Below are 12,403 nucleotides of genomic sequence, written 5' to 3'. Positions count from 1 at the left end.
AAATGCCATTTTCTCTGTCTGTGAATTTACTATGTGTGTGTTATTCACTACCTTGTGTTGCTTACAGAGGTAATGGTGACAAAGTATGCAATACGCCTGCGCAAGCGCTAACATTTGCATTTTCTTTTCTACAGCATTGCAGTTTTTCATGTGTTTGATCATGTGATTTATAAGAGGATTAGTTAATGTTTTTTTTACTATAGGATTTCTGGGTTTATATGTGTATGACATTCTTTCTACAGCTAGGGATGGCTAACTTTATGGTGTTTTTATGGCACCTCTGGAATGTGGATGGCCGACGCCTGCCCACCAGGATAATCAATGTGTGTTGCTAATGTTTGTTTTTTGAGACTGCATGTACAAGATTCAGCAGAAGCGGACAAGTGACATGAGACAAACAAATAAGAGATGCGGTGTTATGGAATAGTTAATATGGGCTCATTTGCTGGCCACTCTTGAGCCCATAAATAATATATGAGTGGAGTGACTTTGCTTACGAGAAGTCACTGATTACATTACTGTTGACTGAGTACATGGGATGATCCATGTCTGAGGCAAATTATGGTAATAATTGTAGTTTACTGATTTGAGAAAACCTGCACATGACACTTGTCTTGCTAGTGCTGAATGCTTATTACTTTTATGATATAATTGTTTACAGGTATGACGTTTGATTTCACTTCCAGATTTTGCTTTCCAGGCCATGATGGTGTGTATGCAGGCTCCTGGCAGAGCCAGGTGTTATGCAAAACACACTAACATTTTTATTGCAGGATTATAGGTCCAGGGTGGTGCTGCTCCAGGGGAGGAGATGCCCTGATGTTGCCTGGGATATGATCTAGCTAATCTTTTTCTTTAAGACAGGAATCCAGGTTTGGTGAGTTGACGCATGGGTGTGTCCATGCGTCAAGAGGAGGGGTCCAAGGATTAACATTAAACAATGTTTTTTATTATTGTTGCAGTGATTTGTGTGATTAGCCGTTTTATTTACAAATATTAAACCTATGCAAGTGGTGCACCCATGTTCAGATGAGGCTTTGATGGCCTATAAGTGAAGTTCACTGAACTAAAGAATGTGGTTTGATGATTGTTGACATACTCTCCAAATAGTTTGTCTTCCTAGCAAGGAAATACAGGTGCAGCAGTAATCTCCTGAGAAATCTTCAGAGGCCCAATGAGAAGCGCATAGCTGACAGGACCAGGCAGTGGTTGAGGTCAAAGGTCAAGCTGGTTGGGGCCCATCATGAGATCAGACCTTGGAGCCACAGCAAGGACCATTTTAACTGCCTGCAAAATAGCGAGAGACCCTCCTGGATTTATCAGAGCCACTGCAAGAGGTCGAGGGCCCAGGAAACCCCGGCACCCTCAAGACAGCACAATAGAGAAATCTCACACTTGGTTGTTTCAGTGGTGAGGGGGGAGTGCTGATTGAGCCCCCGTAGGGTAAGCTCGCACTTCAACCTCCAGCCTCTGATCAACTCTAGGGCAACCAAGTGCGAGGCGTGACGGACCTGTGTGCGACCAGGACCCTCTTGGTTACCTTGACTACGACGCTCATCCTTATAGGACCCCAGCTGGTGCCGGAAACAGCTGAACCAGGAGGAAGGCAGAGGAGATGGACACATGACAACTCTCACCTAAGAGAGACAGATCCAGCAGGCCCAAAATCAGGACTATGCATTACGAGAAGGAGTGCCTGAGAGGATCATCCACAGGATGGGAGCTGAGGCCAGGAGAGAGACTTCAGGAGGATCAGAGATCATCTTCAGCACAGCAGACATCACACAGAGAGCTGTGCTACTGAGCTTCCAGGAGATCAAGAGGAGACTTCCCACAGCAAGATTTTAAATAAAATGAAAGATTCAATATTGACGCTGAGAAAGACAATTAAGGTGTACGACGTGCTCTGCCTTAAATCTTCAGCAGCGTTGGGATATGAAAACTCGAGGGATGAGGGCTCCATCGACAGCGCAGAAGGAGTTCGAGGATGACATCATGATTCTGTGAAAAGCACAGGAACCAGAAGCTATGGTGGTGATGACAGCAATTTCCTATGAACATCATCTAATGCTGTGCCACTGTACTGTGCATACGATGACACTCTGAAGGCTGCTGGGATCATAACAGCAGTAAGATGACGGAACCCAGCACCCTTTCCACAGAGAGCTTTTTCTGCAGAGCGTGGACAATGGCAGAGTCATAAATATCCCCCTCACAAGACGAAGGTCTGAAGTCAGGTGATGGGGGCTGGTAAGAGGCCATAAAACTGGAGTGCTGAGAGGTCTGCAGCTTGGAAATAGCTGAGACCCATGTTGACGAACAACAAAACCAACTGGTATGTTTGAATGTTTATTCTACATACATTTGGACTCTGGTCCTATGGACAGTGATGGAAACAACTGGAAGAGACATTCATGACGCCCTGCAGAGCTTAAACCACTCTGCAGAGAGACATGTGATGTGCACACCCGGAGGAAGCATCACCAAGCTGGGATGTTTTTGAAAATGTTATCTTCTTATTTTCACTATTAAATTAACAATTTCTTTGTTTGCTCATAGGATGCAGTTTGCCATGAGATGAGATCAATGAGGAATGGGATAACTGCTAATACATTTGTTGAACTGTGTACCTTTTCAGTAATTTAGGGTGATTTGACGTATGCTGAGTATAAAAATGTTTGCATTGAAACTGTCAGACATGAGGTATTCATACCTGGGAACTTTTCAAGCATAAAGGTCAAAAAGGGGGGAAATGTTAGATTTGTATTGTTGATTGTCATTTATGCTTAGAAATATTTACTTATATATGCTTAGAGTTTTGTAATTAGTTGTAGATTGGTAGAGGTTTTGATCCTTGATAGTCTGCAAACTTTGTGTGTATTAGACAGCACTTTGGGAGCATGAGAGGTCATACCGTGTCTTATTGTTTTATGGTAGGATTAACGTAGTTGCGTCTGTTCTAGTCTAAGTGCTCTTTGTTTAGATGAACTGCAGGACTTCCTCACCGTGTTATCTAGGATGAACCATCTAGGGGGAGGGGGAGGCTACCCTCTTCCTGACCAAGGATGTTTGACCCTTTGATCAGCAGTCCACACACACACACACACACACACACACACACACACACACACAGGCAAGGTACTCTTTGTGTGTATGTAGACGTCATATGTTAATGAACTTATGCATATTCATGTAACCTCAATAAAAGAACAGTGGTACGGGAGAACGGACGAGAGCAACTGGGGTCAAGCGAAGGAACGGTGCCTGTCCGGTTCTCTCCCGTGCACGAGAAACATGAAGAAGCTTGCCTACTTGTGTCTTGCTTTGCAGTGTAATTATATTGCCTTCAACGTTCCAGCGGATGGGTTCAAGCTACAAACCTATCAGGCTCTTCCCATTAAAATCCCAGATGTTCAATTCAAATCCTGAGACAAGTTAATATCACACTTTATATGCGCAGGAGCTGGACCAAGGATACAATTTAAAACCCTTCAAATTGATAGAGATCATGGCGGACTGGCCCTCCCCAACTTATTACTTGGCAGCAACATTGTTTGTTGATGTTCCCCGGCAGTGGGGACCCAATGGAAACAAATTGAGTTTAGCATGTCTCCTCCCCAAACATGGTTGGTAGAAAAATCAAGGATAAGTAACTTAGATAACCATATAGTGGAAAACACTCTTTTAATTTGGCATGAAGTTATTAACAAATACAATCTGGGGAGCAATATTAACATTTTGTCATGGCCTTCCTACTTACAGAAGTTCCCACCTGGAAGGTTAGATCCAACATTCTTGGGTTGTATTGGAAAACGTTTAACTGCTCTGTGTCTGTTTGTAGAAGCAGGCACCTTTAAATCATTTAAAAAAAATTGAAAACAGAATTCAATCTGGAAAATACGGATCTGTTGCGATATCTGCAGGTTCGTCATTTTTTTCCAATACAGAAATAAAGGGCCCCTCCTCCCCAGAAATTGATCTTGTCAAAGTCTTTACAAATGCCTACAAATGTCTGCCCACCAAAACAGTGTCTAAACACTAGAAAGGGCTACAAAAACAATATGGCAACAACACACTATATGTGAAGTCAAAATGGGAAGCAGAGTTGAAAATTGGATTGTCAGAGGGTGATTGGCTCTAAATGTGTACCACACAACAAACATCAACTAGCTCCTAAAGGTGGAGGGAATTCAGGTGGAAAACTTTTAGATTCTTTATTTCTCCACATATTACTAACAACTTTCAAGGGCACCGGCAACAATGTTGGAGACAGTGTGGCCACCCGAACGCCAATCACTCTCATATTTTTTGGACATGTACACAATTGACTTCCTTTTGGGACAGTATATCCAAGTTAACAGATAACATCATGTCCTATGCCATCCCTAAGGATCCCAGAATCTTATTACTGGGCTTGCTACCCAGAGATTTGATTCTAAAAAATGACAGATATATTTTTAAAATCCAGTTGATCGCATCTAAAAAGGCCATAACAAGGAATTGGCTTAAGACAGATCCTCCCTGAGTTAGTGCTAGAGATTATAGAGGAAATGCATCTTATGGAGAGACTGACTTTCCTTCTACGACTAAAAGGTCATCTCTTTCAACAACGTTGGACTAAATGGCATAAATATAAGCAAAGGCTTGAAAATTCTGTCACTTAATTTTGCTTATCTCTCTTTTTGTGTGATGATTGGAACATTTTGTTCCTCTTTTAATTTTGCTGTTTTTTTGTTTATTTGTTTTTTGTCATACTCCTGTCAGAATGAAAATTCTAAATAAAAAGTTAAAAAAACAAAACAGTAAGCGCTTACTGTTTTGTAAGCCTACTACTGTGTTATATATAAAATGTATTCAGTGCTCAGACTGAATACATTTGCAGATGTTTCTATTGGTGGATTTATCGTGAGCTCAGGATTGAAATCTCTGTCACAGTGTGTGGGGAGATCGTGGCTCAAGAGTTGGCAGTTCGTCTTGTAATTGGAAGGTTTCCGGTTCGAGCCCCAGCTCCGACAGTAGGACTGGGCAATATATGGAATTTTTAAATATATCGATATATTTTTATATGAGATATGAGATGTGACAATATTGTTTATATCGATATAGTCTATGTTACGTTTGAACTATACTTGTGGAGCCGCAAGTTTGCCTCTCTTTCGTCCACTTTTGTCTCTACGCAACATTAATCGGCCTCGCCTCTCCTTCACTGAACACAACTCCCCCTCCCCCATCGCTTCACCTGCAGGCAATGACAAGATGGACACGGCAGCTATCAAAGAAGAGCTGGTCGGTAAACGACATAACTGCATTAACAGGGCAAATCTCTTAACGAGTTACCGCGGATCGCCCCATGCATGGGGCTGGACGGTGTCAACGCATTAATGAGCTGACCGGGCTAAAATCCTTTCATTTTCTCAAAAATCGACAGTGCGCCTTATGTATGAATTCTGGTTGTGCTTACTGACCGCAAACCGATTGTATGTGGCACACGGCGCTCAGAAACCTTTCAAAAATGTTTTGGTACGACTTTGGTAAGCTACGAAACTGCTTGATGGATTGTTGGAGCATTACAGAGGAGCCTCGCAGAGTTATACGTACTCTGCTTCAACGTAATATTACCGTAATGTGTGTGTATAAGGACCAGTGTTGGTCAAGTTACTTGAAAAAAGTAATCAGTAACTAATTACTGATTACTTCCCCGAAAGTAATCCCGTTACTTTACTGATTACTTATTTTCAAAAGTAATTAATTACTTAGTTACTTTTTAAAAACACGATTGATAGAAGTGATAGATCTTTCAGCCCAATTCTACTTTTCTGCATAACCCATCATACAAAATGTAACCAAATGGAAGTCTCTTTTTAAAACTTTTAAAAAACGTTTTATCAGTTTTAATCTTTTAACTTTATGCACCAAGCAAAAATTTTATTATATGCACCATTCTCTGACTGGAAGAAATTTGTTGAACATTTAAACCCATTTTCTGCACATTCCAGCACATAAAATAAAATATTTGTGTTTACACTCAGTCTTTCAAATAGATGCAAGTAAAACACAGCTGAAAATAAATAAAATCAATCCTGTATAGCAGGAGTGGGTTAGGCGGAGGTTTACCCTGGTGCAGGTCTGCCGCATCGGTCAGTGGAAGAATCCGCGAGTTTCTCTGAATTTCCCATTACGTCGTAGCGCACTCGGTGCTTGCTCGGAAGTTTAGGGGGTTTTTTTCGCTGTAAAAAGAAGTTTTCTTCCCACACAGTGAACAGCAGACGCTAATGTTTTTGTCACTTTTTATGGAATCAAACTCAAAGTAAGGTCAGTACTTCCACGCTTTAAACGCTACATGCTCATACTCTCTCCGCACTCAATATATTATCCATTGTTGATCTGCACACAGCTGTTGTCACGAACGTCACACTCGCAAAAAAGAAATCATGGTTTTAGTAACGCAGTGTGCTTACGGGAAAGTAACAGTAATCTAATTACCGTTTTTGCAACAGTAATCCCTTACTTTACTTGTTACTTGAAAAAAGTAATTGTAATCCAGTAAATGCTCATAATTTATTTCTGAGTAATTTTTTCTTGTACATCTACGCTGTATGTTAATAAAAGTGCCTGTGTGAAAGCTGGGACACAGCTTTGACTAAGAACTCTTTTTGTTCTCACTTTATGGCTTTAAAAAAAAAATATTGACACATATCTTATATTGCCATCCAGCTAAAGAATATCGAGATAGGAATTTTGGGTCATATCGCCCAGGCCTATCCGACAGTCTCGGTCATTGTGTCTTTGGGCAAGACACTTCACCCGTTGCCTACTGGTGGTGGTCAGAGGGCCCGGTGGCGCCAGTGTCCGACAGCCTCGCTTCTGTCAGTGCGCCCCAGGGTGGCTGTGGCTACAATGTAGCTTGCCATCACCAGTGTTTGTGTGAATGACTGGATGTAGTGTAAAGCGCTTTGGGGTTCATAGGGACTAAGGCTACGTGCACACTGCAGGCGAAAGCGCATCAAATCAGATTTTTTTATTTATTTATTTATTTTTAACCCTATGCGACCCATATCCGATCATGGTATGACAGTGTGAACGGCACAAATCCGATATTTTCAAATTTGACCTGGGTCACTTTCGTATGTGGTACTGAATCCAATACATATCCGATGTTTTAGAAAGCGACTGCTGTTTGAACGGTCATGTCGCATTAAATCAGTCTTTTACGTCACTGACACAAGACAGACGCCAATTATCAGTGCCCGAGAAGACATCGCGAACGCTTCCTGGCCATCCCGTGTAGATGTCAGTGAAACTGTTGGGAAGACAACGTTGGAGAAACGTGAACATTTTATTTGTACTGTATAATCTGCAGATTCTGACAAATCTGCAACTATCCTTTGAAGCACCGCTCCTCTAAAACAGCTATAAGGATCATTATTAGGTTATCTTAGAGCTGGGCGATAGAACGATAACGATATGTATCGCGATATAACTTTTACTCGATAGAGAAATTAAGCTATCGCGATAGACCTCGCCGCTCTTGTCCTCTTAACAAAAAAAAAAAAAAAAAAAAAAGGTCAGCCAATCCAAATTAAGTAGCGCAGAGCCGAACCAATCACAGCCGCAGCGTCACGTCGCGTGACTTGTTACGCTTTGAGCGTTCACACTAGAGAGCGTTTGCTGTCGCATTTTATTTGTAGTGTGAACAAGCAGACAAAAAATAGGATTTGATCAAAAAATCGGTATTGAGCATTTTGACCTGCAGTGTGAACGTAGCCTTAGTAAAGCGCTATACAAATACAGGCCATTTAAAGTAAAGCAAAGGTTAAAGGTCTGGCAACACTTTCAGTATGAACAACTTAATTAACTGAAGAACGTATTTAACTATAAACTACTCAACCCTGTAGCTGTGGTCTCATCAGGGTCATTGCAGATCTATCTAAAAAGCAGCCAATCAATAAATCCAACATACAGGGAGTGCAGAATTATTAGGCAAGTTGTATTTTTGAGGAATAATTTTATTATTGAACAACAACCATGTTCTCAATGAACCCAAAAAACTCATTAATATCAAAGCTGAATGTTTTTGGAAGTAGTTTTTAGTTTGTTTTTAGTTTTAGCTATTTTAGGGGGATATCTGTGTGTGCAGGTGACTATTACTGTGCATAATTATTAGGAAACTTAACAAAAAACAAATATATACCCATTTCAATTATTTATTTTTACCAGTGAAACCAATATAACATCTCCACATTCACAAATATACATTTCTGACATTCAAAAACAAAACAAAACCAAATCAGCGACCAATATAGCCACCTTTCTTTGCTCCTTTCATCCTCAACCCGAAAAGGCCCCACAAGCTCATCTTTGATGATACCAGCCCAAACCAGTACTCCACCTCCACCTTGCTGACGAGTCGGACTGGAGCTCTCTGCCCTTTACCAATCCAGCCACGGGCCCATCCATCTGGCCCATCAAGACTCACTCTCATGTCATCAGTCCATAAAACCTTAGAAAAATCAGTCTTGAGATATTTCTTGGCCCAGTCTTGACGATTCAGCTTGTGTGTCTTGTTCAGTGGTGGTCGTCTTTCAGCCTTTCTTACCTTGGCCATGTCTCTGAGTATTGCACACCTTGTGCTCTTGGGCACTCCAGTGATATTGCAGCTCTGAAATATGGCCAAACTGGTGGCAAGTGGCATCTTGGCAGCTGCACGCCTGACTTTTCTCAGTTCATGGGCAGTTATTTTGCGCCTTGGTTTTTCCACACGCTTCTTGCGACCCTGTTGACTATTTTGAATGAAACGCTTGATTGTTCGATGATCACGCTTTCAGAAGCTTTGCAATTTTGAGACTGCTGCATCCCTCTGCAAGATATCTCACTATTTTTGACTTTTCTGAGCCTGTCAAGTCCTTCTTTTGACCCATTTTGCCAAAGGAAAGGAAGTTGCCTAATAATTATGCACACCTGATATAGGGTGTTGATGTCATTAGACCACACCCCTTCTCATTACAGAGATGCACATCACCTAATATGCTTAATAGGCTTTCGAGCCTATACAGCTTGGAGTAAGACAACATGCATGAAGAGGATGATGTGGACAAAATACTCATTTGCCTAATAATTCTGCACTCCCTGTATATATCCACCAATGAGGTACCGGCTGCGCATCTAGACACATGGTAAGAACCGATCGTTATGTCTAAATCAAGCACTTAAACAGCATTTCTATGGTACCATGGCTGCTCTGTTGTGTCACACAAAGCACAACTCAGGGCAAACACGCATGCTGATGACCTCTACCCGCAGCAAAGTGTCACATGAATTTACACGACCGGTAGAAATGCAGAAACACAGTACACGTGGAGACACAAGCAGCCATTTAAGAAAAAAAAAAAAAAAAAGTATAGGCAGAGCGCCGTGGACAGGTCAACACAAGTCTGAGACAGGTTGCTCAACACAGCTGTGCCAGAAACCTTGATGGACTTAATATTGATCATGCTTACCTGGGTTTTGTTGCGGCAACCACGACATTCGTACGTGTGTGTCCGTGTGTTGGCGATGGCCATCAGTCCGCACAGGTTACAAACGTGCACCTGGTAGGGATCAGATGCCTCGAACAGACGCTCCCTCAGGAACTGAGCTGCTCCGTGAGCAATCTGACAGTCACGCTCCATCTCGCCAAACCGCAAACCACCATCACTGAGGATGGACGGACGAGATCAGACATTAATCTCTTTTTACTGAGCACAGGCAGGCTGATGCCGGGCGCAGACATGCGCAGCCACGGACAGGTGCGTTACTCACCGTGAGCGCCCCTCCATGGGTTGTCGGTTGAGAATCTGGACCGGGCCGCGGGCTCTCGAGTGGATCTTATCGTCCACCATGTGCTTCAGGCGCTGGTAATAAGTTGGGCCGATGAAGATCTGAGACGTCAGCTTCCTCCCAGTGAAGCCGTTATACAGAACCTGATCACAAACCAGTACTCAATATAAATATTCAAAAGCATCAGACTCCGCCAATAGGAAGTGTGACCTTGCGCTGACCTCATTCCCTCTGAGATGGTATCCATATTCAGACAGCAAGTTTGACACCTTCTGCACGTTGACGGCATCGTTAAATGGCGTGGCGTCACCGATCTCACCTTTGTTGGCAGACACCTGAAACAAGACAGAGTCACCCGTCAGCCTGCAAGTCAAAAGCTCGGGTACATGTTTATCTTTGTTTGCACAACATAAGCAACAACGATGAGGCTCCATCACACCTACAGTCGTGGCCTAAAGTTTTGAGAATGACACAAATACTGGTTTTCACAAAGTTTGCTGCTTCAGTTTTTATGATAGCAATTTCATTGTACTCTAGAATGTTATGGAGAGTGATCAGATGAATTGCTAAATCCTTCTTTGCCATGAAAATGAACTTAATCTCAAAAATTCAATTTCCACTGCATTTCATCATTCAGCATTTCATGCCATAAAGGGACCTGCTGAGATAATTTCAATAATGTTCTCATCAACTCAGGTGAGAATGTTGACAAGCACAAGGCTGGAGATCATTATGTGCTGACTGAGTTAGAATAGAAGACTGGATGCATTAAAAGGAGGGTGATGCTTGAAATTGTTGTTCTTCCTATTAAACATGGTTACCTGCAAGGAAACACATCATTGTGTAGCATAAAAATGGCTTCACAGGCAAGGATGTTGTTGCTACTAAGACTGCACCTAAATCAACCATTTATCTGATCATCAAGAACTTCAAGGAAAGAGGTTCAATTATTGTGAAGACGGCTTCAGGGCGCTCAAGAAAGTCCAGCAAGCACCAGGACCGCCTCCTAAAGATGATTCAGCTGCAGTATCAGAGTGCCACCAGTGCAGAGCTTGCTCAGGAATGGTAGCAGGTAGGTGTGAGCGCATCTGTACGCACAGTGAGGCGAAGACTTTTGGCAGATGGCCTGGTGTCAAGAAGGGAAGCAAAGAAGCCACTTCTCTCCAAAAAAAACATGAGGGACGAACTGATATTCTGCAAAAAGTACAGCGAGTGGACTGCTGAGGAGTGGGATAAAGTCATTTTCTCTGATGAAGCCCCTCTCCGATTGTTTGGGGCATCTGGAAAAAGGCTTGTCCGGAGAAGAAAAGGTGAGCGCTACCATCAGTCCTGTCTCATGCCAACAGTAAAGCATCCTGAGACCATTTATGTGTGGGGCTGCTTCTCATCCAAGGGAGTAGGCTCACTCACAATTTTGCCAAAAACAGCCATGAATAAAGAATGGAACCAAAACATCCTCTGAAAGCAACTTCTTCCAACCATCCAAGAACAGTCTGATGAAGAACAATGCATTTTCCAGCACGATGGATCACCATGCCATAAGGCCAAAGTGATACCTAAGTAGCTCGGGGAACAAATCATTTTGGGTCCATGGCCAGGGAACTCCCCAGACCTCAGTCCAATTGAGAACTTGCGGTCAATCCTCAAGAGGCAGGTGGACAAACAAAACCCCACTAATTCTGACAAACTCCAAGCATTGATTATGACAGAATGGGTTGACATCAGTTAGGATTTGGCCCAGAAGTTGATTGGCAACATGCAGAGGTCTTGAAAAAGAAGGGCCAACACTGCAAATATTCACTCTTTGCATAAACGTGATGTAATTCTCAATAAAAGCATTTGATACTTATGAAGTGCTTGTAATTATACTTCAATACATCATAGAAACAACTGACACAAAGATCCAAAAACACTGAAGCGGCAAACTTTGTGAAAACTAATATTCGTGTCATTCTCAAAACTTTTGGCCACGACTGTATGTGTGCACTTCACTTCATTTTCTGCCCAACATCAAGAGATTTTACTTAAACACAGAGCTGCTAACATAATTAGCAAACACTTTATTCACGCTTTCATCGCATCGTTTCATACGTTCTTTTCAATCGTTCTTGCAGAGATTTCTAATTATGAGGCCCACGAATGCACAGGTGTTTATTTTAACTGCACACCATCTTCAGTCCTCCACATCCAAATGAGCAGCGTTAGCTTCAAAACTCCACACCTGGTGCTCAGATGAGTCTTTACGGTGAAGTAAAAGTGTACTTGGGTACCTGAGCCTCTGATAGTGCAGAAGGCTTCATCAGCTAGCAGCTGATCCCCACAGTGTCAAAATGAAAGGTGTGAAATAACCCAAACTCTTCGCCTCTGTCAGTGCACCCCAGGGTGGCTGTGGCTACAATGTAGCTTGCCATCACCAGTGTGTGAATGTGTGTATGAATGGGTGGATGACTGGATGTGTAAAGCGCTTTGGGGTCCTTAGGGACTAGTAAAGCGCTATACAAATACAGGCCATTTTTTTTCTCTTCATTTACCTGTCATCAGGTAAGAGAAGCAAGAGATCTGAAATTGGGCTTTAAAGCTAGCACAG

At 42.4% G+C, this 12,403-nt stretch overlaps 1 protein-coding gene across 2 annotated transcripts in view; it reads right to left on the bottom strand.

The window, feature by feature from the left end:
• polr2b (RNA polymerase II subunit B) overlaps positions 1-12,403 on the bottom strand; it is a 39,154-nt gene that overhangs the window by 8,633 nt on the left and 18,118 nt on the right. For both annotated transcript variants that reach the window (XM_085360956.1, XM_085360964.1), the window contains exons 22-24: positions 10,038-10,151; positions 9,799-9,959; positions 9,498-9,693 (exon numbers count right to left, since the gene is read on the bottom strand). In XM_085360956.1, coding sequence (XP_085217082.1) covers positions 9,498-9,693; positions 9,799-9,959; positions 10,038-10,151 — 471 coding nt within the window. The remainder of the gene's footprint in view (positions 1-9,497; positions 9,694-9,798; positions 9,960-10,037; positions 10,152-12,403) is intronic.

Source organism: Diplotaxodon limnothrissa, linkage group LG2 (genome assembly GCF_057381915.1).
Source record: "Diplotaxodon limnothrissa isolate DT_005_m linkage group LG2, D_limnothrissa_male_GT1.1, whole genome shotgun sequence".
Lineage (NCBI taxonomy): Eukaryota > Metazoa > Chordata > Actinopteri > Cichliformes > Cichlidae > Diplotaxodon > Diplotaxodon limnothrissa.
This window is presented reverse-complemented; position numbering and strand designations above follow the sequence as displayed.